The following is a 26,435-nucleotide window of genomic DNA, read 5'->3' as shown; positions in this document are numbered from 1 at the left end:
ATTTATTGCACAGATAAATGTATTTACAGATCCAGATGCTCTCATTTCTTTTCATTGTATCTTGCATCAGCAAAATCTCTGTGCTGACGTTACTATTTTATTAATAAATGACACTTTGCAACAAGTTATAAGTATTATTAACTATATTTGTGCAAATGTAACATGGCATCATCAGTTTTGGAACATGCTAAAGTTGAATGATCAGGTATTTAGTATGGATTTACCCTATCATTCTAAAGTGCATTGGCTATCACAGGGACAGATGTGGGCCAAAATTTGATCTCTGCAAGAACAGATAGTTAAATTTTATGAAGAATAGAATCAGCAATGTGAATTATTGAAAGATTTCTATAGGAAGTAGCATTTCTGTGTGTTATGTGCAGTCAAACCAACTTGAATATTTCTTTGAAAGGTAAAACTAAGTCTATATATGATATGTGGCAACAAAAAAAAAATCCAAGCACTTCAAATAAAGCTATCTTTTTTCACTTCTTCAAAGGGAAATTTTGAATGATCATTTTTCCCAGTTAGCAAAGATCATTGATGAGCAGAATGATGTATGCAAACCATTTGAAAACTATGCAGCTGTTATAGACCTGTTAATTGGAGAATACATGAAAGGTTCATTGACTTGGAGAGTCATGACATCACACTCAAATTAGCATTTCAGTCTCACCTAGTTGATATCACCAAGGTACCTAAGTAGCTCAGATGGAATTGATAGAGCTCTGAGTAGATGACATTTTAAAGTCATTGTTTCATGCTAAGAAAGATCCGATTGAAATATGGAAAAATGCAGTAGAATACCCACACCTTTGGCAACATTCCTGAAAAAATACTTTCTTGGTTTTCATCCACTTATTGCTGAGAATCTACATTCTCTTACCTAACCCAAATCAAGAAACCCTTAAGGTCACAAATGACTGGCACCCATCTAGAGGATCAACTGAAACTGTGGACCTCCATGCTACAACTAAATAGTCAAATGCTTTCCAACAAAAGTAGATACAACAAAATCATTACAAGGTTACTTAACTTTAAAATTAACCAATAGTTTTTGGTTTTTGAAATTATTAAGTATTTAAGTTGATGCAAAACTAATTACAGTTTTAGCATTGTTGAAATTTTGCCATTTGATATTGGAATACATTCTTAAATAAATGTGGTTATGTTATGCATCATTTTAATGCACATTTCTTGCTTTATTTTTTTGTTAATCACTTATTACTTGCTGTTTATTTTATATTTATTTTAGACTTTGGAGATGATGTTAGACAAAAGGCAAATCTGAGTAATTTTCTATTCAAAAGGGGTTGTAATGCAGTGGAGACAACTCCCAAATCAACAATGCATTTGGCCAAGGAACGGCTAATGAACATACAATGCAGTATTGGTTCAAGAAGTTTTGCAAGGGAGAGGTGAGCCGAGAACCAACTGAGAGCAATCATCAAGCTAATTCTCTTACAACTACGTGAGAAGTTGCCTAAGAACTCAACCATTCTACAATTGTTCATTATTTGAAGCATATTGGAAAGGTGAAAAACCTCTATAAGGGAGTGCCTCATGAGCTGACTGAAAATTTAAAAAATTGTCATTTTGAAGTGTCTTCTCTTATTGTACACAAGAACAAGGGATCATTTCTCGATCAGATTGTGACATTTCACAAAAAGTAGATTTTGTACGACAACCGGCGACGACCAGCTCAGTGGTTGGACAGAGAAGAAGCTCCAAAGCACGTCCCAAAGCCAAACTTGCACCAAAAAAAAGGTCATGGTCACTATTTGGTGGTCTGCTGCCAGTCTGATCTACTACAACTTTCTGGATTCCGGTGAAACCATTACATCTGAGAAGTATGCTCAGCTAACCGATGAGATACACTGAAAACTGCAACACCTGCAGCCAGCATTGGTAAACAGAAAGGGCCCAATTCTTCTCCACGACAATGCCTGACTGCATGTTGCACCACCAACACTCCAAAAGTTGAACGAATTGGGCTATGAAGTTTTGCCACATCTACCATATTCACCTGACCTCTCGCCAACCAACTACCACTTCTTCAAGCATCTCGACAACTTTTTGTGGGCAAAACACTTCCACAACCAGCAAGATGCAGAAAATGCTTTCCAAGAGTTTGTTGAATCCTGAAGCATGGATTCTTTTGCTACAGGAATAAGCAAACATTTCTTGCTGGCAAAAATGCGTTGATTGTAATGGCTCCTATTTTGATTAATAAAGATGTGTTTGAGCCTAGTTATAATGATGTAAAATTCGCAGTCCAAAACCACAATTATTTTTGCACCAACCTAATATATAGTAATTAGACTTTACAAAATAATTTATATTTTAAGTATATCTAATTGAAGTTTCTTGAATGCATTCTTATTTGATTACAGCTAAATTCAGGCTGCCTTCCAACATGAAAACTTTCCCCACACCTGTACTATACCATGACATTTTCCTCATCTAAAGTACTTTCTTCTGCGTCTACATTGTTTTATGTTTAAGTTAGTACCCTATTTCAAAGATTCAAAAGTTTACCATACCATTCAGAGATACATTTTAAATATCTTAACAGCATTGCAAATACCTGAAATTTATAGTGACAAACATAGCCAGATTACTTTCTTGTTATCCATCTATTTAGCAAATTTACAGTTTCCATTAATTTTAATCTGTCCTTATTACCTGTTTTATGTAATAAATATCTTAGTCATGACAGACTCAGTGAGTATAGATCACCTGAAGTAGGCTCTCTCTCTCAATAAGCAGAGTTGCAGCTAAAGATTTGTGAATTAATTGGGAAAATTGCAAATCAGGTAGTCAGTGAAATAATTCATTGTCACATCCAATCAATAAACTTTGTAAATCAACTCATTTAATTCAAAAAATGATCTATATAGATCAAGCAACCAATTAAACAATTAGCATACACTTTGCAATTAATTAATTTAAGCATCAATCATGTAATTAAAACTCCAAATTTAAGCTGCAGAATTTAGAATTCTGCCTCATTATGAACTATTAGGTTCATCTTTCTGAGGCTAGCAGGTTTGCAGTTTTACAATTCAGCTTTGGAGCAGGGTATCTTAAGTATTTAAGCTGATTTCAGTTTTAAACTGTCTATATGTTGTTATAGTTTCCTACCCTCTTTCAACAGATCAACTTTTTACTTCCCCAAGAGAGGGAGAAGGAAGTGTATGTGGATTCTAAACTGGACAAGGCTGGAATCTAGGAGAACTGATTGGACATTCTAGGGAAGCAGGAAATGTCCAGAAGTAGTCAAGAGGGCCAAGTGTATGTGTGAGATAAAGCGGGCCATTTGCTTTTACTCTGCTAAAGATCTATGCTTTTTTGGAGTTAGATCATGCCAAGAGAGTTAAATACTCCTTAGAGAAGGGAGAACTGTGTGGATGGTCTTGGTTACTTTGAGTACTTCTCCTGATCTTAGAACACAGATATTTTCTTAATCCTAACCATAAATCAAATGCCTCTGACTTCCCCCAAATAATTTTCCCCCTTTATAATTTTGTTTGTATCTCTTTTGTGATATTTATTTTATTCATATTTGTATTATAGGTAGCAAAGGGCTTACTTTTTTCCCTCTAATTTAATGTAAGCTTCCCTTTTTTTTGGATACAATGTCTTGCTCTGTTGCCCAGGCTAGAGTGTAGTGGGGTTATCACTGCAACCTCAAATTCCTGGACTCAGGAGATCCTCCTGCTTCAGCCTCCTATGTAGCTGGAGGTGTATGCCACCATGCCCAGCTAACGTGTGTATGTGTGTATACATATTTATTTATTTATGTATTTTTGTAGAGATGTGGACTTGCTATATTGCTCAGGCTGGTCTCAAACTCCTGGCTTCAAGCTATCCTCCCACCTCACCCTCCCAAAGTGTTAGGGTTATAGGCGTGAACCACCACACCTAGCCTGTAAGGTTCCTTTAGGGCTGATACTAAATCTTACCTTTGAACTAAAGGGTTAAGTTCTGTGTCTTATCTACCATAGGTGCTCAGTAAATGTTAAAAAAAAATAGAGTAGTATAAAGACTTTCATTTCACATTGTTTTCCACCCCTTTGCATTACCATGTGTTTTCTCTCCATCAAGTGAAGTAGGCTTTGGGGGTTCTAACTATCACCAAGCTTGGGGTAAAGAACAGCAGTGTCCTCAACTTGCTTGTTGTACAGCACACCCTCTGGTCTTCACTTCCCTTACTTTGGTATTCACTCACCTTTTTGGTTTTCCTTTCAGTGACAATGTCAGTGCCTACTGCCTGCATATTGCCGAGGATGATGGGGAGGTGGACACAGATTTCCCCCCGCTGGATTCCAACGAGCCCATTCATAAGTTTGGCTTCAGTACTTTGGCCCTCGTTGAAAAGTATTCATCTCCTGGTCTGACATCCAAAGAGTCACTCTTTGTTCGAATGTGAGTACTGACTCATTATCTCCATATCTCATTCCTACCTTCTAGCATTTTGGATCTGATTTTGGTTTTGTTCATCAAATGAATGATATTTGGCATCTGGAGAGTCCACTTGTAATAATGATAACTTACAGATAGATGTTGGGGACAACTTTAGCATTATATTTCTATCCTCTGCACCTAAGCTAAATACAGACTGCTTTGCAGTAGCTGGTTGTATAAGGTAGATCTCTGAATGTCATTTCTGGATCCAGGCCTATGGAAGCACTGGTGCACTTGGAGCCTGGGAAGCAGAAGTTCTGGATTTGCCACCTTCTTTTCAGGGATTACAAATTAAATGAAAATGTGCATTGTGGCCACTCTTTTGTGACTTAAAATACTTTTCTCTCCAACTTTGTTCAGATCAAATTTGATTTTTCTTTTCAATTGCCTTCTTTTAGATTGAGCAGACATTCTTAACTTTTTTTGTGCCTTTGGCAATCTGGTAAAGCCTATAAAAGCCCTTCTCAGAAAAGCGTGTGTAAATGCATAAAATAAAATTCTCTGGAATATAAAAGAATTCTGATATATTTAAAGTCACCAAATTATTAAACAAATTTGTGATATAATACATATGGCTTTACTAATAGATTAAATAACAACATCCAGCTGCAGATGTCATAATAACTCCTGAAGTCTGTTATTTCAAAGTGGTGATGAGTATAAATGGTATTTGAGAAATCTGCAACAACTGTAACATGTTGTGGTGTTAGCTATGATTTCTGTTCATGACAGAGTCACTGGCACTGCTAATACTACTTGATTTGTTGCTTATACTTATAATTCAAGGAAATGCAAAATATGAGAAGTTAGTGAAAATAAAAATGTAATTTTTTCCATTCAAGTTTACAGAGCTCCTCAGTTTTATCCACACCTCCCAATTGTGAAGGGAAAACCTACGGCATTTAGGCTGCCCTCTGGAACCTAAGCTTTTCTAATCTGGGCCTCAGCAGTCCCTTTCTTGGCCATCTCCTGAGAACAATAGCGATCCCTTTGGCACCCCCTGCTGTTAGTAGCCAGCAAATTCACTATCTGAAAGGGATTGCTTTAGAGAACATAATGCCCTGTCTCTTTAAAATATTAAATATTAATATATTGCCTTTGTTTGAGATTTTTACTGAAAATAGGATTATGCTACATATGATATGAGTATTTTGGGTCTTTCTACCTGGGAGCAAAGGAAGAATACTGAAGTGCCTGGGGATGATGAGCTAGGGAATGGCTCCTTCAGCTTTCAAAATAGCTATTTCATCCGTATTATGAGGACAAGTTTGGCATATATAACAGCAGATTTTTATCTGCTTTTTCATTTCAGAGGCACTAAAACAGCAACCTTTAAAAGTATTCAAAATAATTTTAAAATTATCCAGTGATCCTTTCAGTCTAATATAACTTTTTATAATTGTATGTAATTACTTCCATGTATATATAATACAGTTTCACTTCTAGCATACATATATTTTGTATTATTTTTACTTAACATATTAGAAATATTTCAACATTCATAATTTCTACAACCTATATTTATTATGTGCCAGGGATCTATGTAGAGACACTCCTACCCTCATGGAACGTATTATCTACTGGAGAAACAGTTGCCAAATAAATCATTAAAATGTGATCAGCATAGAAGTATATGGAGTACAATGGAAGCCTATCACAGAATATTTAAATTGTTTCCTTGTTTTTAATAAGTAATTCTATAATGACACTCATTATCTATACACCTTTTATTTGTGTTGAATAACTTCCTTAGGATCATTTCCTATCAGTAGGATTATTGGTCAGAGGGTAGAAACATGTTTAGACTCTCACTTTTTATTCACAAAAGATGTACCAATTTACAATACTACCAACAAAATTCATAAAATCATTTTTTTCAGTCTTACCATTATAAGGTATCATTAGAAGTTTTATTTCCCACTTCAAAAGATGTTTAAAGATGTGTACAGTGGCATTTCAGTAGTTTTTACTTACATTTTTATTACCATAGTGACTAGAAGAATTTTTTCTACATAATTGTTAACACATGATTATAGTCTTTTGAACTCAAAGTTCTCTATAAAGCAAAAGCTTTTAAATCAATGATTTCTAATAGGATGGGGTTTGGGCTGGGATAGATAAACCTTTCCAGGAGAGGCATCTAACTAGGACTACAGTGTCTCGTTGTGAACTCTGCCTTCTGGAGAATGGGGGGAAAGGGGAAGGCAGAGAATAACAACAACCGCTTTAAACTTAATACTCTTTTTTTCTCCTGAATTACTCCAATCCCTAAGCTCCCACTCCCAAACACACACATACCTCAGTCAATCCTTTTTCTGTTTTAAAGTTCAAGACAGTTTATTTGACATGTCTGGAGTGTTTCTGAAAACAAGAGATAAAGTGAAATCTTTATATGTGAGCATTTAGAACAAAAGTGTCAATAAATTTTCTGTCTTTTCTTTTTCTCAGTTGTCTGATGAAATAGTACAGATTACTGACCATTTTCCCTGTGCGTATTTTCTAGGTTCAGCAATCTCCCATTTGCCTTTCTGGTCTATATTCTAAGTTAGTAAAGCTTCTCCTGCAAATGCAGGACAGAACAGACCTTCAGGAGTCTCCAGGGATGTATCTAAAGTTTTAGAGAAGCAAATCCCAGCAAAATAAGTATAGCTATAACTTCTTCTCCTCTTCATTTCCCTCCTTGCATTTGTCTCTGAGTAGAGAAGGGACAGGATATTGCTGGGAAGACACTGAACAGAAATAGAGGGAAGTAGGTTTGACAATAGGGAGTGAACTAATATTTGCTGAGGGCCAACTATGCATATGTTATCTCATTTAACCTCACAGTAGCCCAGTTTTTATTATGACCAATTTAGAGATGTGGAAACTGAGGCTGAGCAGTATTGTTCTCAGGCCTTGATTTGACCCCATACTTGACTTTAAAGTCTGTGCCTTTCCAACACCCTGCTGAGAGGCTAGGACTAGAGAATCTAGTATTGGTTTAATTAGTCAAATGAATCTTACTGTCTTCAGGTGGACCTTCAGCTACTACTATAGAGCAGTAGGTAAGAAGAACATGGTGGGGTCTGGAGCCAGACTGCTTGGGTGCCAGTCCTGACCTTGCCCTTACTAGTGTGTGTGATCTTGGATGAATTATTTTTCTATGGCTCAGTTAAATGGGGATGATGATAATAACTCCTACTTCACAGATTGGTTGTAAAGATTGAATGAGTTAATATATGTAAAACACTTAGAACAGTGCCTGACATATGTAAGCATTATCCAAGTGTTATCTGCTATTATTATAATAATGAAACAATCCTTTGAGGGGCGGAACTACATTGTCCGTGCCCATAACAGCCATCATAGCTCCATTACTATGACAGGTAATGCCACAGGTATTTCTTGAATGGGTAACTGAATAGATCTCTTTGGTGCTTTTATATTTTTCTTCTTCCCCTTCTTTCTGTTTGATAGCAGAGGAGGGGCAGAATTTAGGTGGACATCGCCCAGCTGGACTGAAAAAGCTAACTTTCACTGAACCTGGTCAGGGGGTAAACACTGGGGATCTGCAGACTTTCAAATTAGTCATCTTTTGAGCAGACATCCTCTAAGATAGTAGCAAGACCATAAACTCCTTACAAACTGGGAGGGCACAGTCTTATTTATCTCTGTATCCTTAACTCCTTTCACAGGGCTTCATAGAGATACCTTTGTAGGTGTCTGTGGGCTGCCAGGAGGACCCTTGGTCAAGCACTTTGTCCCATCTTGCTTTCTGAGCCCTCTTACCCTCATCTACAACCCTGTTCCTGCCTTTTGAACACCAGGAAGCCCCAGGTTGCCTTTTGTCCTTCAGAAACCCTCATATCTCCTTCCCAAGAGGCTGAAGTATACCATCCATTCCCTCTAAATGAGCCATCACAGGCTTTTAAACAAACCTGGGTTCAAGTCTCAGCTTCACTAGTGACTTGCTACATGACCTTAGACAACTTTTTTGCTTACCTTTGTAAGTCTCAGTTTCTTCACCTGTAAAATGTGGATAATAATAACTACCTCATTGAATTGTCATGAGGAATGTTTTTAAATATAAGTAATGTACAGAACTCTTTTAAGGAAAATAAATTCTCCCGAAGCTTCAATGTTTACCCAAATTTGTTTTATTATAGTGTTCCTCCAGTACCTACAAATGTAAAGTTCTATAATGTTCTAGCGATAAATTCCATGTTTTTATATAATCCAAACAAAATTACAAATGAAACACAAATAAAACTATAACATTAATAAAATACAAATGAACAACTTTAATGCAACAGATGATGTCTTGCCAAAATTAAACATTGCTGATGTTGGGTTTAATGGGCATTAAATTATAATGTTCTGTTTGTCAACTGAGTCTTTTGATTTTCAGAAGAAACACCTTGATTACCATATCATTTGTCCTTTTAAACAATGAATATATTTTTAACTACCAGTCCATTATTTTAATGGGCCAATTGATTTATAGTGTATCTCCCCAAAATTTTTTAAGATTTTTTTTAAATTTTAGAATATTATAGGGTTACAAACATTTTGATTACATGAATTGCTTTTGTACAGCAAAACTTTGAGTGAAAGTTATAAGTGTGCCCATCACCCAAATAGTGTGCATTATACCCATGAGGTGTGATTTTACCCATCCCCTTCTTCCCTTCCCACCTGCTTGATTTTCATTGAGTTTAACTTCTATATGTGCACATGAATGCTAATTGATTAGTTCCAATTTAATAGCGAGTACATGCGGTGTTTGTTTTTCCATTCTTGCGATACTTCACATATCAGATATTAAACTGATGAACAGATACTACACTTGATCTCAGCGAAAAGGCAGAGAAGCAATTCCCCAAAATTTTAAATGTTCTTTTCTGGAAAACTCTTCTTTGTATTTGTCCCACCATACTTTCTGCTAGTATGACCAGTTCCTGTCAGTTTGCTCAGGACTTTCCCTGTTTCAAAACCAAAAATCCCATATCCAGGAATACTCGCTACCCCTATCCCAGGTAAACCAGGATGGTTGGTCACCCTATTTTCCACTGTTGTAGATTGGTCTATACATACTGTAGGTGGGCTGTCTGTCTGATTGATACATGTGCACAGTGTGTGACTTGGCACTGAAGAGCACAAATTCTTCAGAGATCAGCAACCCTATTCTATTCCCTAGAGAACCTTGTATGCACTCACCCCTTTTCTCTATGCAACAAACAGTTTTTGCATGCAGCTTGTAGTGATGCCATCTGACCTTTACTAAGTCTGTGATGTTAAATAACTCTAGCTGCTGGAACATACAGCCCCCCCACATCTCACCAGCATATCCCAGGGGTTGGCAAACTTTTTCTGTAAAGGGCCAGATAGTAAATATTTTAGGCTTATAGGCCATATAGTTTCTCTGAGTATGCTCTGCCGTTGTAGTATTTTAAGGTAACCACAGATTGTACAGGAACAAATGAACATGGCCTAGATTTGTTTATCACCCCTGGCTTATCCCAGTAAGTTTATTTCTTATTCATATCTGTCTGATGAGGACCAGGTGGCTCTTCTGGGTGTTTTTCCTCTACTCAGTGACTCAGCACTCCCTCAGCTGGGTGGAGAATGGGGAACATGGAAGATTGAGAGTGGCCTACATCTATGTCTATCTTATATACACACAGCAACATGTGTGTGTGTGTGTGTGTGTGTATATATATATATATATATATATATATATATATATATATAATGCTGGTATATATAGTTTTGCTTTTCATTCAATGAAGATTATATATAGCTGTCCATCTATATGTGGTATAGATATACATCTATAGATATCTGATTTTTATCCAACTAAAATCAAATTTTTATATTTTTTAATTTAATTAATTAGTCATTTTTTTGGAGACAGAGTCTTGGTCTGTCACCCAGGGCGGAGCGCAGTGGTGGTATTGTAGCTCAAGTCATCCACCTGCCTCAACTTCCCGAGTAGCTGGGACTACAGGTGTGCACTACCACACCTGGCTTATTTTTCTATTGTTTGTAAAGACAGGGTCCTCACTATGTTGCCCAGGCAGGTCTTGAACTCCTGGCCTAAAGTGATCCTCCTGCCACGGCCTTCCAAAATGCTGGGATTATAGGTATGAGCTACTGCATTCAGCCTAAAATCAAATTTTTAAATTCTGAAACTTAGCCTGTGACTTAATCTGTTGACTCCTGGAGGTCCTGGAATTTCAGGAAATATTGCTAGAAGCATTGAAATACTAGGTTAGACCCTGGTATGCAGGAAGTGTTACATAGTTGCTATTCTTGTTATTTCTGTCAGAAATTTATCAGTCTGAATAATTCATATTAAGGTGTGAATGGGTTTAACCTTCCTTTGGGTTATTTTTTATTACATAATTAATATGTGTCCATTATAGCAAAATTAGAGAATAGATCTATTTCTTCATGGAAAATAAAGTTTTACATTTCCCTTCATTCTATCATGTAGGGATAGTGAATTATTATATTTATAATTATTTACATTTTAACAGAGGAACTAATTAACTTAAATGAACCCCTAATTGAAGAAGTGTTCTGTGGAAAGAAAGTGGAATCAGATGTCTTCTGATGTTCTTACAACATCAGGGCTATATCCAGCCTTCCCCTCCAGGGTACTTGGGCCCTAGGAAACCCGTGGAAATAGAGTTGTTCTTGTTTGGGGAAAGAGAATGGATTACTCTAACAACTTGCAAATTAGGAGCCTGCTAATGGAAACTGCCTTCTTTACCAAATCTGCAAGTAGATTTCTAAGCTGTTCATTGCTCTTGATTGATTTGGGATGTGTATGTAAACAAGCGTCCCTAACTCGCTGACTGCTAGCTTCTTTGAGCCTAAGAATTGAAGATGTTTGTATGTCAGGAATGTAGGAGGTGGGAGAAATGGGAGGGTTTGGGGCTGGCTCCTAAAACCATATGAAGAGCTAGATCACAGATGGTGCTCAACAACTAGAGAAGTGCTCCTTGCTAGCAGTGACCAAACCAAGGCTTGTTGTTCCTTTAGACATAGTAGGACAAGATCTTGAGTAGGCTAGGTGCTTCTCAAGGGGAGGGTCCTTCCTTGTCCGTCTCCTTCCATCCCCCAGCATAGGGCTAATTTAGTCAGAATTTGTGAAACTGAATTGAGTTAAAAAATAGCAATGACAAAAGCACCTGTGGTGATGTCATTACATTATATATGTTGACATTAAAGTTTCACACTGGGTTCCTACTCTGGAGTGAAGAAGAAGGGCTTTAAAGGAAGGCAAGTCAAGGCCAATAAAATGGACAGAATCCTCCTTGATCAGCAGTCAGTAAGAACAATTAAACTGCCCTTCTATACACATGTTTCCCTTAAAATGTTTAATATATTAGAGAAACATGGGGAAGGAACAGTTCTAACTAACAACTGCAGAGCAAATAGAGTCCATTTAGGGTTTTACTTTCTGGGTGAGGGGCCAACAGGTGGACAGTGGAAGGTCTTATTTTAGAAGCTGGGCTGCCTTGGGCAGTGGTGGCCCATAGGGCTCCCGGAGGCTGCCTAGGCTTCTGTTGGCTCTGTATAAAGGGAAAGGCGAGCTGGTCCCTTAAGACGCATGCCCTAGATTCATTGCTCTTTACCGTATGAAGGCTTTTCAAAAGGGTGGGTAGTTTTCTTTACCCTCTTGATACCTCCAGAGTACACCCCAAGTGACCAAACCTAGAGTATACCCCAAGTGACACCTAAAGGGTGTCATTAGCTTTAAGTCTCTCCTTCTCTTATCTGATATTGCCTGTGTTCTATAGAAGAGGAAAATAAAAAAGGAAAAGAATATTTTTGCACACTCACTCAGTTTCACACCTCCAGTAGACATTACTCATTTATTCCTTATAAGCAATTTATTTTTATTTTTATTAGTTGAGGGTCTGACACAGGTAGTTACTTACCTAAGGTCATACTGTTTGATAAGGGAAAGAGCTCAAAGAGGATAAGGGAAAAAAAAGAAGATGCCTGTATTCTTTGTAGCTAGGCCTGACAGTATGGGTATAAATTATCCTAGTTCTTTATTGTTTGCTCGAGTCATAGAGGACCAACTGTGTGTTGTTTCTTTTCATTCTGTTGTATTAGCAAACATTTTCATTGTCCAGATTGTCCTCGTGTATGGAAATGTAACATATGCAGCCTGTTTAATTTTGTATTTGTAAATCTGACTTGATTTCCTTTTTGGCAACAGCTACTATCTAGAGAAAAGAAAAGATTTTCTTTGTGTCTGTTTAAAGTGACAGAAATATTGGAACAAGTAATAAAGATGGAAAGCATTAATTACATACTTCTAAGAATTTAAAGGTCAGACAAGCTAAATATGTATGTTTGCTCACTGGAATGTCTGTTGAAATTGTGCCAGGATACGCTTTGTTCCTACTATGAAAGCACACATTTTAGATAACCATCAACTTGCTTTGGTATCCAAAAATCATACCAGATTGTTGCTTTAGTTATTATATATCTTAAAAGTTTAGGACTCATATTTCTGATGTTAATGTGATTTGTTTCATGATACACCCCCTTTGGCCATGTTTAGTTACTATGTCTCATTTTGATTTCCTCTGTTCTCCCCTCAGCTTATGTTGGAGTCTGTCAGCTGCTGCTATGTACATGTCAGGCTAGTGACTTGGAATGTTTATTAATACAATGTCAGTCTTGCTGTTGAAAAAACTGTGATGCTTCTCAGAAGGTTGCAATAGAATGAAGCATTTGATTTCCAGATCCTGTCTGCACTGCATGGTGAATACATTCTCAGATGTTATGCAGTTCACTGACCTGACAGTTACAGAACCCCGCCTGGGACCCCATTTCAGCAGGACATATTTGAACAGAAACAGTTTGCAAAACTTTACACACTTAAACTCCTGCCAAGGCAAACTGTTAGCCACTTGAGTTTGTTATAAATACCCAGTGGCAGTGGTTGGAAGTAGCCCACGGTGTGTTTTATATTCTGAACTGAATGTGAATGTCTTTGCGGTTATATAGAGTAGTAAATAATTGAGTTTGATTAGGGAGAGGGACCTCATTATCCCCCACCTGTGCCCAGCTGGAAGGGGAGGGTCGAAATGAAGCCATTAGCTGTCTCTCTTACTGGCATCTCAAAGAGCTCAAATACATCTGTGTCTTATTTTCTTTTCTGGCACAATCAGTCGAGCAAGCTAAGCAGGCATGACCGGATTTGGCAAGTCCCAAGGACTCTGGCAAAGATACACAAGGAGAAGGCGGAGGGCAGTCATTTTGGCTTCTCACTGCCCATTAGTCTAGCGAGTTATGTTTTTGGAAAATGTCTGTTTTGAAAAAGAGTACTTTGTCCAATGTCAAACATCACATGCTCACACAATACAGTTTGATCTTCAAAAAAAATTTTTGTTAGTGCAAGGGGAAACAAAATGTGGCATTCACACTAGTGTGAACTCTTTTTATGGATAAAGTAACACCCAAAGGACTTCTTTTAAAGCAGGCATGCCACAGTTATTACAAGGCTTTCTCTTGCTCATGTATTTTCATTTTCTACCTTGAAATGCTAGAGAATGAACATGCATGGAATTGGGACCAGAACAGGTTGGAAACTAGAGTGTGTCTTCATCACTGTTATGAACTAGTCAAGACCGGAGAATCAAGTACCACTCTTAAACCCTTTTCTACTTCTGCAAACTGACACTGTGGCTTACGAAATCATGACATTCTCCAAGTCCTTCTTAAAAAGGATCTTGTAGATCATATGGGTAGTCTATGGGCCAGGACATTTATAATCAAACTGAATTTGTTACAGTGGAAGTTGAACCTTTTTCACAAAGTAGTCGGTGGTTCCAGTCTGAAGGATGTGCTCTCTGGAAGTCTCATCTTTCCCTGAGTCCCTGAGGCTCCCTTCTAGGTTGAGCTGTAGAGTGGGTAGAAACACAAGCTTTGGAGTCTAGCCAACCTGAGTTCAAGTCCTGGCTCCTCCAGGACCTTGCTGTGTAACTTATTAACTTACTATATAACTTTAAGTGTCTCAACCTTGCCACACCTCTCTGTTTTCACTGTTATCAAAATGGGACTAGTAATAGCACCTACCTTTTCTGGGAGAATGAAATAAACAAAGTAAGTACTCAATAAATGTTGACCATTGTCATTATCTCATCATTATATATCACTTATTTGTACACATGAAAACATATATATGTTACTATATTAACTGTTGCTTATTTAGCATTTATTATATGATAGGTGTTATGGTAAATACTCTGGAAGTATTTCACCTTTCACAACAGCGTTACACTCTAAGAATTATTATCCCCATTTCATAGATGACAAATTAAGTTAGAGTGATAATGTTGTTACCCAAGGAAGGCAGAGCTGGGACTCCAAGCCACTTTATTCTAGAGCTTGCTGGGCTCTGCTGCCTTCTGGTATTGCTACCATCTTTCTTAGCATGGTATAGAGCTAAATAATGGCTGTATTTTGATACATCATCTCCACTAAGAAGCTTCCCTGACCCCCACACCCCGTGTAGCTGGGTTAAGTGCCCCTGTGTTTCAGCAGCACTCTGAACTTATCTTCATCTTTGTGCTTATCTCACAGAACTATAATTGTTGGCTTCTTTGTCTTTCTCTCCTACTGGACTATGCTATTTGGGTTAGGGACCATATTATTGATTTCTGAATCCATAATAGGGTCCTTAATAGATGAGTTACCTCAGGTAAATTCCCTAATGCCTCCAGACTCAGTTTCTATAAAATTGGTATAATATTGGCACTATTTATTAGGATTGAATGAGTTAATACAGACTTTTCTTAAAAGCTTAAAATAGTACCTGGCACATAATAAGTGTTCAATAAATAGTAGTTGCTGCTGTTATTATTGTAATTTTTAAACAGTGAACAACTTGTACAAATCAAAAAGCTCTTAATAAATGTCATTGAATTTCTCTACACCACAGCCATTTTTGACTTGCTTCTTCACCATCCAAAGCCAATGAGTTAAGCCACAATGAAGCATACCTGTTTCTGTGGCTTACTTTGTCAAAAAGGAAAGCTTTGAAAACTGAGCCCAGAATGTTCTCCTTTTAGCTCTGAAGAGTTTTTGATGCCTGGGGCAGAGGCTGCTCACTGACAGTACCCCTGAATGTTCCTACCAAGCCCAGCAAATTGCATATTTTAATGTCTCTGTATTACCAATTATAGACAATGGGTGTTGAGACCCATTCTCCCAAAGAAGAAATGTCTGCTTAGGAGGTAGGGCAGAGAGGGGCTGAATGGGTCTTTCTCTTGGGATGATGACTTGGCACAAGGGAACAAAAGAGAACTATAATAACATGGGTAAACTCCATTTACTATTTGCCAGTCTTGGTACCAGGTGCCTGGCATTCATTGTCTGTTTTATCCTCATGACAATTATTTAGGGAAATATCCTCCTTATTTCATGAATGCAGCTGAGGTTTCCACAAGTTAAAGCAACATTTTGGTTAGCCACAGAACCAGGATTTCAGTCAAAGGGTAGTCAACTCCCAGCCCTTGTGCTTTCCTCTCTAATATGCTGCTTTCCAGCTTGGGTTCTGGTTCCAGCTCTGTCCCTACTAATAGAATCTAAGCTTTTCAGATGAAGAACTGTATCCCTGTTTCTTCTGTGGCTCCCATCATCTCTGGCTTACTCCTTAGTAGAGATATGCTGTTTGAGTTGTGTTAATACTGGTATAAAAACTTCTCTGTGGTAGCTGAGTGGCTTTGCACTAGGACAGAGCTGAATTCCTCAAGTGAATTCCTCAAGGTCTAGGCCAGTACTAGTTTCCTCAATCTCTTTTTAAAATGCCTGTATGTTTTTCAGTGGTTAGAAGGCTTGACAGGACCTAACTTTGAATTGCTTGAAGCACTCCTGGCAGTCTTTAGTCAGCTCCCTGAAGTAGAATTTCATCCTAGACCCAGCATGGGCAGGCCAAGGAGCTGTGGGAAGGCAGCAGCTTCTGCCCAGTGCCCCTAGAATGCCTTGTCCTGGGAGAAAACAAGCTGTCTGTCCACAAGGGGAGCAGTTTCTGATCTGGGTCTGTGTGTAGCCCACCTGTCTGTCTGAGGGCCAGCCATCCCAGTGCAGGTCCCAACTCAGAGACTGGAGCGCAGCGCCACGAGGAAGGCAGCGGGACTAGTAGCATTACCACCCCCACCCAAGATCATTGTCTTCTCAATCTCAGACCCAGTGCCCCACATTAAATAAAAGCAGCTTTAAAAGATGTATTTCAGTAGACTTTTTAGAAAGCCCATAAAAAATCCTGGATATAAAGAAATGAGGCATAAAACCTAGAATGTTTGGAAGTCAGGCTGAAAATTGTGATGGCAAGTCTCCATTCCACTTGTTAAATGGGAGCATAACTTAACAGTTGCACCTAGATGGATGCTGAGAACCACTTATGTTCTGTACTCTTACATTTTAGAAAACTATAAGTGTATTGCTCAAAAAAAGAAAACACTGTCCATCTTTCCCACTGAGGTGCTACAGATGTAGAACAAGATCCAAAGTTTGCATTCATCTGGAGGGAAAGGAGTAGAGTGTGGAACTGACCTGAGGAAACTTTTATTAGGCCTGCTTGAATGTGCAGTGCGCAGGGCAAAACCTCTTTCTCCTTTTAATGTGCACGTTTTTACCGAAATGGAGCCCCAGAGTAAGATACTGCACGCTCATGAAGGTACATTCCGAGGGCCATGTGTGCCCCGTCCCTCACTGTTGTTTTCATTTTCCTCTCATGAACCTTGCTACCCTGGCTTCAGCACGGAGGCTGTAAAGGAAGATGGAGAGCCGAGTTACCTCAGAATGATCACTATCGTTAACATTCACGGGTGGTTCACTTATCATTCCTGACTGCACAGACATGGCAGCCGCTCGGAAGCGTCCGCAGGTGTAGCATGGTGATACATATTACATTGTGCCACAATGGATTTATGTATTCTGTAACAAAAGAAAAGTGTAATGAAAAAATACAGAAGGTAATCCTTTATTCCTCCACCACACAATTTATCAGTAATGCCTGTGGATGATAAGTGCCAGGGATTTCCTCTGCATGCTTTAACCTTGTCACCCAGGTACGTTTTGGTAAAATGACAGAAAAATACAGACTAGGGATTTTCCTCTGTTGAAAAATCTTTTAAAAGGATGCTTTTAATTTATGGAAGTTAGTCCAAACACAAGGCTTCCTTTTGAGCTTTTAGTCTGCCTTTGCTGAAAAAGATAAATGTATTGGTTTGAAATAATGCTATCAGCCAGCAGCAGATTAGGAGAGAATGTAGGCAATTTATAAGCAGATTCAAATCTAAGATAGTTCAGGTAGAAGCCAGGTGGATAGAAGTTCATGAGGTCTAGGCCAGTACTAGTTTGTGAGTACCCAAGAACTTGTGTTTCCTTTCAGGCCCTACTCATCCATCGCCCAACATATTGTCACAGATGGAGCACATACTGACTTCTGAGGAGAAAGCAGGGGAAGGCAAATCTGAGCGTGGTTGATTGGCATTTGTTCCAAACACACACTGGCCTAGCGCCAGAGCAAATACCCCCAAGTTTATAAATGCACAAGGCACTTTACATTTCAGTACTCTTGCCAAAGGATCACTTACTGCATTGCTCCCTAAATATAGTTTTTTAAAAAAGAGCTATTTCTTATTTTGCTTTGATCAGTAAAATAAACTTTTAAAGATTGTTCTGGGATAGGGTCCAGCTTCTGAGGTAAAGAATGGCTGGGACTCAGGCATGATTCAGTAACAGAGTGTTCAGTAAAATTAGCTTGACAGTTCTCAGGCCTGCTGTTCAATAGCAAGAACTTGACCAAGTTAAAATGGATGATTGTGCTGGCCAGACCAGCATCAGCTTTTGCTTTTTAACAAATGGAATGTCAAGGATTAAACAGCAAGCCGTGTGGTGAGGAGGGTTGTGGAGATGTCTCTGTATTAGGGAAGCAAATTAGGTCCTTGGTTTTGCATTCAGCCTCTAGCTCCTGTGGAGAGTTAGCCACCTGGTTGGGTCCAACCTAGGCTTAAGGTTCCTTCCCAGCCTGTCCTACTATTGGGAAGCTTTTCCAGGGCTTAGCTTGGGGCTTGGCTTTTCTTTCAGATTTCTTGTCAATATGAAGTTCTGCCATGTTTTTTGGCCATATTCCCTTTTGAGATTCTTATGGGGAAATGGGAATGTAACCAAATTCCTTGTGGCAATTCCCATGTTCCATAGTTGGAAACTTGGGTCCCGTTTGTTACATGAGCTACTTGGAATTGGCCTATTTTGTCCTAGTGCCCAAGCGTAGTGAGTAGTATTTGTGATACTTGCTATTGCAATTAACAGTCTTGGTGAAGTTATACCTCACATGGGAGATGTTCCTGTACTTGTTTCTTGGCTGTTTTTTCCTATCTAGATGAAGTACTCCCCCCACCCCAATTTGATTGACTGGAAGCTTACAAGTAGTATTAGTATTTTATCCTATCATTATTTGTGCTTCAGCTAATATTTTGTTTGACTTTCTAGGGCTAAGTAGATTAAACCATTTCTACTGAAGTGTACATAGACTGTGTATTTTTTAAAAAATATGTTTGCGTGTGTGTGTATTATTAGCTAATATAGTAATAAAAGGAAGAACCTTTTCTTTTCCACATTCTAAATTGCTTTGGGGTATCATTCTTTCCCCACCCCATTACATTTTTTTGTCTGGGGCTCCATGAGCTTCTTATGATTATAGTATCTGCCTGCAGTGACATCTACTGACACAAGCCAAGTTTATCAATTGTCAATCCTTGCTGCAGGATTTGGCTTGGGAGCCACACTAGAAACCCAAGGCACCACTGACCTGCACAGTCCAATTAAGTTAAATATGAGATCAATTAGAAAAACCTTTCCTAAATCTGACCTCTCTTTCACTTGGAACTGCTAATATTAGAATGCTTTTATCTCTTCCCCATTAGAAGTAGATTTATTTAACCTATTTTTAAATAATTGGCACTTCAGTGTACACTTTGTTTAAAACTTTCTTAAACACAGTGGAGATTATAATCACAGCTCTCTGGTTGAATGTTGGTGATGATTTAATATTTGTCTTTTCCTACAGAAATGCTGCTCATGGATTCTCCCTTATTCAGGTGGACAACACAAAGGTCACAATGAAAGAAATCTTGCTAAAGGCAGTGAAGCGAAGAAAAGGATCTCAGAAAATTTCAGGTGGGATAATTAAATCATAACCTGGCAGTAGAAACTTAACCCTTAGTTAAAAGGGCTTAAGGTACAGGGGGAGGGGGAAGGGTTGAGCGGGTGTGTTTGTGTGTTTGATGGCTGGCTAGATTGTTTCAGATATCATTGCTGGAAGGTTTGGTTAGCAGGTCTGTAGCAAAAAAGTGATTTTACCCTGCCACTGGGGCTCAGGAAGGGACTGGGTCAGTGGCATATGTGAGAAGAATGTATTCATATCCGTTATGGAAGTTCCATCATTAATAATTTGTGGTAGATTAAGACAGAGCTACTTGTGCTAATGATTAGTTGATGTAAAACTGCCTTGAAAACCGAATCAGTCCTAACCTTGAATCACTGCTTTTAATTTCAAGTTTTCACATAATTTTTGATGGGAGAACTTATGGTACTAGAGTTTGGGGTATGGAAAAAAAAGAAGAAAAATTTATCTTCAGCTTTACCAAATGAGGGCTAATTTTAAAAGATTTAAAAAAGATAAATCACTTGATATGCACAAATACCTATTAATATCTACTTCCTCATTATCCAACTTTATATAGACAATAAGCTTATGGTATTAGCTATGATATTTAAAAGATACAGGAAAAAAGATTACCAGTATTGAGAAATAATTATTTTGAGAAATAGCTCAAAGATTTGTTATACCACACACAATTTTAATATAAATCAATTCATATATGACACGTCAAATATCTTAGCTTTGTAAATAAAGAGACTTCTTAAACACCTTTGATTTCACCTTTTGGAAAGGAAAAAAAGCATTGCTCAGATTGAAGAAAATAGTTTTGTGCTCTTTTAAGGGGAGGCATATAATCTGTTCCAGATTTAATTAGCTATCTTCCGATGAAAGCTGAAGTTTTAATAAAAGTTAGAAGAGATAACACAGTGAAGGACACGGATGAGCTGTCTCAAGGCCATATTCCAGGGGAACGATAAGAGCTGTAAAAAATGGCAGAGGAGAGCAATTGAATGGAGCAATGAAAATCTGATTCTCATAAAAAAGAGAGAGAGAGAGAGATGCTGGTAGGGGCGGTTGTAGATGAGACCTGCTAGCGTCTGCAAGCAATTTGGATGCTTGCCAGGAGTCATTGTTCACCCTCGGCTGTGGCGGCTCCGTCCAGATGTGCCAACTGCACGTTTCGGCTTTTGCCAGCTGACTGCGCCGTTTGATAACCAGCTCTCTGGATGCCCATCACTGGCCGCAGAGATAGAATTAAATGATGATGATCTTCCCACAAGTTGGGAGAGGAAACAATGCATATAAATCTTGATTTCATCTCAGCATGAGAAGTCTTTATCCATCATCACTCATAATGAACAAGTCGTTAGCTGGGATGAATGGTGTTCTGGTTTTTCCAAACACCTCTTTTGTTCATTTTTTGGGTGACTTTTATCCATTGCATGGGGGTCAAACTTCTTTGCATTTAGGGGATGATTGAAGAGGCATAGCTACTCCTTCCTAAGGGAAAGTAGATATTTTGGGGTTCCAGGTACCAATATAATAGCTTTTAAACAGCTTTAGACATTCAAAGATATTTGATAAGCATGCATCCTCTTTTAGGATCCTGGTCCTTTTCTCTTGTTTTGTTCCTAAATTTTTTACATAAAAGTGTATTTGTGATATAGTTCATTATATTCTAAGAAGGCATTATTCTGAATTGTGTAAGGAGGTGGAACCTTTTTAACCTTAATAGAAATTCTGTTGTCACAGATTTTTTAGAGCATGAAACCCTTTAGATTCATTGAGCCAGTATCTTTCCTTTGGTCTCCAGTCATCTCTGTCCAGTTACATACCTGTTTATGTCCATTCCCAGGATTTATCATGCACACATTTATTTATGTTCACTTTTGTGTACACATCACTACCATTTCTATCAGAGTCTTTGCCATATCTTTGGCAAAGAGTTAAGACTCGTTATCCGAAAAACAATGATCTGCATTATTTATTTCTTTTCGTACTAGAGAAGCCAATTGAGATTGATACATTCACATGAATTACTGTCCGTTTTCTTAATCCAAAAAGCTTTTTAAAAACAAGTAGGTCTTTCTATAGTTTTATTAACAACAGTCTCATGAAATAGAGGGATCTCCAATTTGGCAGAGATATTTGTTTAAAGTTAGCTTGGTAAAGGCAGGATACATTTTGTGTTTTTGAACTTTGTATTGTGGAGTGGACTTCTTTTGGAGGTGATTAATGAAAATCCTCTTGTCATAGAGGGAAACACCAGTATATTTACTTTAAAAAATGTGTTGGTGTTCACAGTTATCTGCGAAATACTTAACTACATACCAATTATGATAGATGAACTTAGTCATGAACTTGATGGGAAGAGATGCCAGGTTAGAGACACTCAACTTGCACTTCCTGAGCCTTTACCACAATGATCTACTCAGTCTTTGCAAGAAAGTGCCTGCCATGCCCCGTGTCTGGGACAGAATTAGAGTCCTGAGCCTTCTCTTCAAACAGCTTTTACCTGATTGAGTGCAGAACAGTGCATGCCTCTTTGCTACTCTTATTTAACTGCAGTGAGAAGGGGAGAAATACCACTTCAAATTAAACATGTGCCATATAGAGTCAGTAGTTCTCACACTATTCATTAGAGGTTAGTTGCTATAGAACAAGATTTCAGAAATCCTTTGGTAGGCTGACAGCATACTCCTTTAACTTCTCTTATCTTTTTTCAGACTGACCATACAAGTCTTCGCTTAATAATAACAATAAATTTAGAACTTAAACTATTTCATTATTAAATCAAAATATGAGCTTAATGGCAGGCCTGATATTTAAATACTCTGCTGTTCTTCCCTCTGGCACTCCTTCCCTAGTTTTAATTTGTAAAAAACCAGAAGGTGGTAGATGTTTGAGCAAAAGAATCCTTTTTTGTTTAGGTAAATAGCTTTGTCAATGGAAACCCTTAGGGTTTCAACATCATTTTGCTTTTTAGGATAGAATATCATTACAGGCACTTGTAACTGATCTAAAATTTTGACTTGTATTATTTGTAATTATTTCATCAAGTCATAACTATTTATGAACACTGCAGGGTTTTTTCTGTTAATATTCATGTACTTAACTATAGTGGTCTTTTCACAGTATGTATGTTCCAGTCAGTTCTCTGTTAAGGCCCATGTTTTTAAAGCCTGTTTTTAAATGTTTCTTTTAAAGTTTCCAGGTTTTCGTTTTATTACTGACCTACTTGACATTTGGAATCTATCTGAATTGGCAGAAAATCTCCACTGTTTAAGAAAATTATAATTGGAAAATCCAGTTTTAGAAGAATTAGATAAAGCCTCTTTACTAATAACAGTTGGGTGGGTGTGTTTTTGACACAGTGAAGAGTAGCCTGTCAGGTCCCTTGATTTAGCCAGTAAAATATACTAACCTATTATTTAATGGATAAAGCCCTTAGTTCATCAGGTTCTTCTTCTGTCAAGGTCATCCTCACAATCAATGACCTTCTGAGCTTCTTAGTATTTTGTTATTGTTGTTTAAAAATGCTGTTCATTGCCGGGCGCGGTGGCTCACGCCTGTAATCCTAGCTCTCTGGGAGGCTGAGGCAGGCGGATTGCTCGAAGTCAGGAGTTCAAAACCAGCCTGAGCAAGAGCGAGACCCCGTCTCTACTATAAATAGAAAGAAACTAATTGGCCAACTAATATATATAGAAAAAATTAGCCGGGCATGGTGGCACATGCCTGTAGTCCCAGCTACTTGGGAGGCTGAGGCAGCAGGATTGCTTGAACCCAGGAGTTTGAGGTTGCTGTGAGCTAGGCTGACGCCATGGCACTCACTCTAGCCTAGGCAACAAAGCGAGACTCTGTCTCAAAAAAAAAAAAAAAAAAATGCTGTTCACCACCAACCTTTACCAGCCTCCGGAAGCATGATGTTGGGTATGACAGACACTGTTGAGAAACGGAGACAGATCAATTTCAGTTTTTAAATTGACACAGAAATATAGGTTCCTCTTGATCTACAAAAGAGAGAAGGCATCAAAATGAGATTTACCAAGCAGAATAGTTTTTTGCATAGCTCATTTTCAGTATTTGTTATCATTATGAAATAGAGGTGTTTTTTCTATATTATCTACTCAAAGATTGAACAGAAGCATATTAACTTTCTTTCACCCCCTCTTTTCTTGCCTTTTGATGTAAAAGACAAATTTTTATTAGTCTGAAGATCCTTTTAAAAAATTCTTACAGTATTTGTTAATAAGCCTAGTGACAGTCATATCTCTTTCTTATAAAATTTCACCTAAAACTTGAAAGAAAAGTGTTACTTTTGTCAAATGGGGGCTCCCTTTTAGCCTCTTCTAACTGTTTCAATCCACAGGGCACTTTATTGCTTGCTAATTTACTTTGTTTTCCCTAGAATGTCACCAATGTGATAGTCAAGTCTAGGGCTTCTGAAACATTATTCTCTAAAATATTGCTATGAACATGTATGACATGGTGTGGAGGTCTGGGCTGAGGGACAACTAATGATGGCATTACTGGATTCTTAAGTTGTATATTCAGAATTCATGTAAAATGTAAATATTGATCCCTAATGTATTTACAGTTGTGGAACTGGAAAGAACTGGAAAGAAATGCAGAGTTGGTGGCTGCATTATGACAGAGAGGTATAGATCAGGCAGCCTGAGGAAGGGGAAGAATTTAGAGCCTATGACCTAATGTGGACCATCTGTAGTTGACTGGCTGCAATAGGGTTAGTCTCTGCAATACCACACATGGTATGCTTTACTTCATGCCAGATAGACCAAGAAGGTTGTATACAAATGTACATTCACCATCATGTGCCCCATGTGTCAGACCTGTGCTGGGTGCAAGGAGACGGTGGTGAAGCAGATCAAGGCTCTTACTAAGGAGGACCTTATATTCTAGAGGGAGAGTAAACATAAAGGGCTGAGGGAATAATAGGATGCAGGGGAGCTCACCACATCATGTAGGGTGTTCAGGGAACTCCTCCCTTGAAAAATTGACATTTAAACAGTGACCTTCACATTTAAGCTGTGAGGAGTTGAGGTATAGGGCGGGGCAGTGCCAATCAAAGCAGTGGCTTACCATATTTTAACATAGAAAGAACATTTCAGATTACTTTGCAGTTTAATTTACTTAACTCTCCCCCCACCCCCTGCTAAAAAAACTGTAATGAAATGACCCTCTAAGAGAGATAGCAGGTGCCTAGCACAGTAAACAGGTACCATCATCCACCCAGTTGCCTAAGCCAAATATCCAGTTGTCAGTCTTCAATTTTTACTTGCATTATCTCCCCACATCTATTCATTAGCAAGTGCTATCAGTTTCATCTCTAGAGTATATCCTGAATCCATTTAGTCTTTCTCATCTCATTTAGAGATTCAATCCATTTAGTCTTTTTCATCTCATTTCCCATTTAGTCTTTTTCATAAATATGGGTGAGTCCAAGTCACCATGACTCTTCATCTGGATTGTTAAAATAGTACCCTGGCTGGTTTTCCTGCTTATGCTCTTGGCCATGTCCAATCTTTTGTCTACACAGTAACCAGAGAGATCCTTTAACATATGAATCAGATTCTATCTCTACTCCAAACCTTTAAATGACTTCCAGTTGCATGTAAAATAAAATCTAAGCTTCTAAGCACTGAAATATACTGAGGTCCAAAGAGGGGGAACGGATGTACAGAGAGTATAAACACAAAAAAAAGAACTGGAAAGAAATGCAGAGTTGGTGGCTGCATTATGACAGAGAGGTATAGATCAGGCAGCCTGAGGAAGGGGAAGAATTTAGAGCCTATGACCTAATGTGGACCATCTGTAGTTGACTGGCTGCAATAGGGTTAGTCTCTGCAATACTACACATGGTATGCTTTACTTCATGCCAGATAGACCAAGAAGGTTGTATACAAATGAATTCATTATTTATCCAAGAGTGTTTAAAGGATTTGTGTGTCAGGGGAGGAGTTGATCTTTCCAAAAGCAAGAACTCTTCCAAGTGGACGAGAGCTGATATATTGCATGCCTTTGTGTGCTTACAGATATTACCTCATTTAATCTGCACCATCTACCCCCTGGAAAGTAGATTTTATTACATCTTATCTTACAGATCAGGCTTTAGAAATGTTAAAAAGTGAAGGGGAAGAAAGGTGCATCTTAGAATTAAGGAACTATGATAATTACATGTGTAGTCAGGTACTTCTCCGAGCCTCCCTTTCCTTAGCTGTAAGAGAAGTTAAAGCCAAGTTTCCATAGTTTCCATAGTAAGAAAATGGTGAATCTAAATTGGAGCCTAGGCTTTTTTGACCTCAAAGCCCATACTCTTTTTATTTGTACCATGTTGATTATTAGAACCCTAATGGGAGAACAAATTTAAAAATCTGTAAACAGAAATGTTCATTGATTCTGAGATCTAAATGCACTAGGGAAGTGCAGCATTTAAAGGAACCCTGTGGTGAATCTGGATATAAAGCCAGGAATTCTTTTTGTAATTGCACAGTTTGTCTGTATTGGTGTCAGTTTTAATGTTTTATGTCTAGCTTTCTTAAAGCAACATACACCTGTCCCTAGCTGCCCTATGGAAAAGGGAAACCCATATATGTTTTAGATGAAGTAGGCTTTTTAACACCCTTCTAGCCTGAAATGCCCTCCAAAGACCAAAGTAAGCTAAAGAATCTTCTGGCTATAGGGTTGAGCAGAGTCCTACTGTGATTATAAAGACAGAAAATCCAGTAACCCTTTCTTTTTGAAAGTAGAATTTGTAAGCCAGAGACACAGA

General features: G+C 38.1%; 1 protein-coding gene and 1 pseudogene across 1 annotated transcript in view; one reads left to right on the top strand and one right to left on the bottom strand.

The window, feature by feature from the left end:
• The window catches only part of MAPKAP1 (MAPK associated protein 1), a 221,129-nt gene that overhangs the window by 99,075 nt on the left and 95,619 nt on the right, over positions 1-26,435 (top strand). The window contains 2 exon segments of the mRNA XM_020289475.2: positions 4,252-4,428; positions 19,550-19,659. Coding sequence (XP_020145064.2) covers positions 4,252-4,428; positions 19,550-19,659 — 287 coding nt within the window.
• On the bottom strand, positions 9,221-9,322 carry LOC142874609 (uncharacterized; annotated as a pseudogene).

This window comes from Microcebus murinus, chromosome 12 (assembly GCF_040939455.1).
Source record: "Microcebus murinus isolate Inina chromosome 12, M.murinus_Inina_mat1.0, whole genome shotgun sequence".
NCBI lineage: Eukaryota > Metazoa > Chordata > Mammalia > Primates > Cheirogaleidae > Microcebus > Microcebus murinus.
Note: the sequence above shows the minus strand (reverse complement) of the source record. Positions and strands in the feature narration are given on the sequence as shown.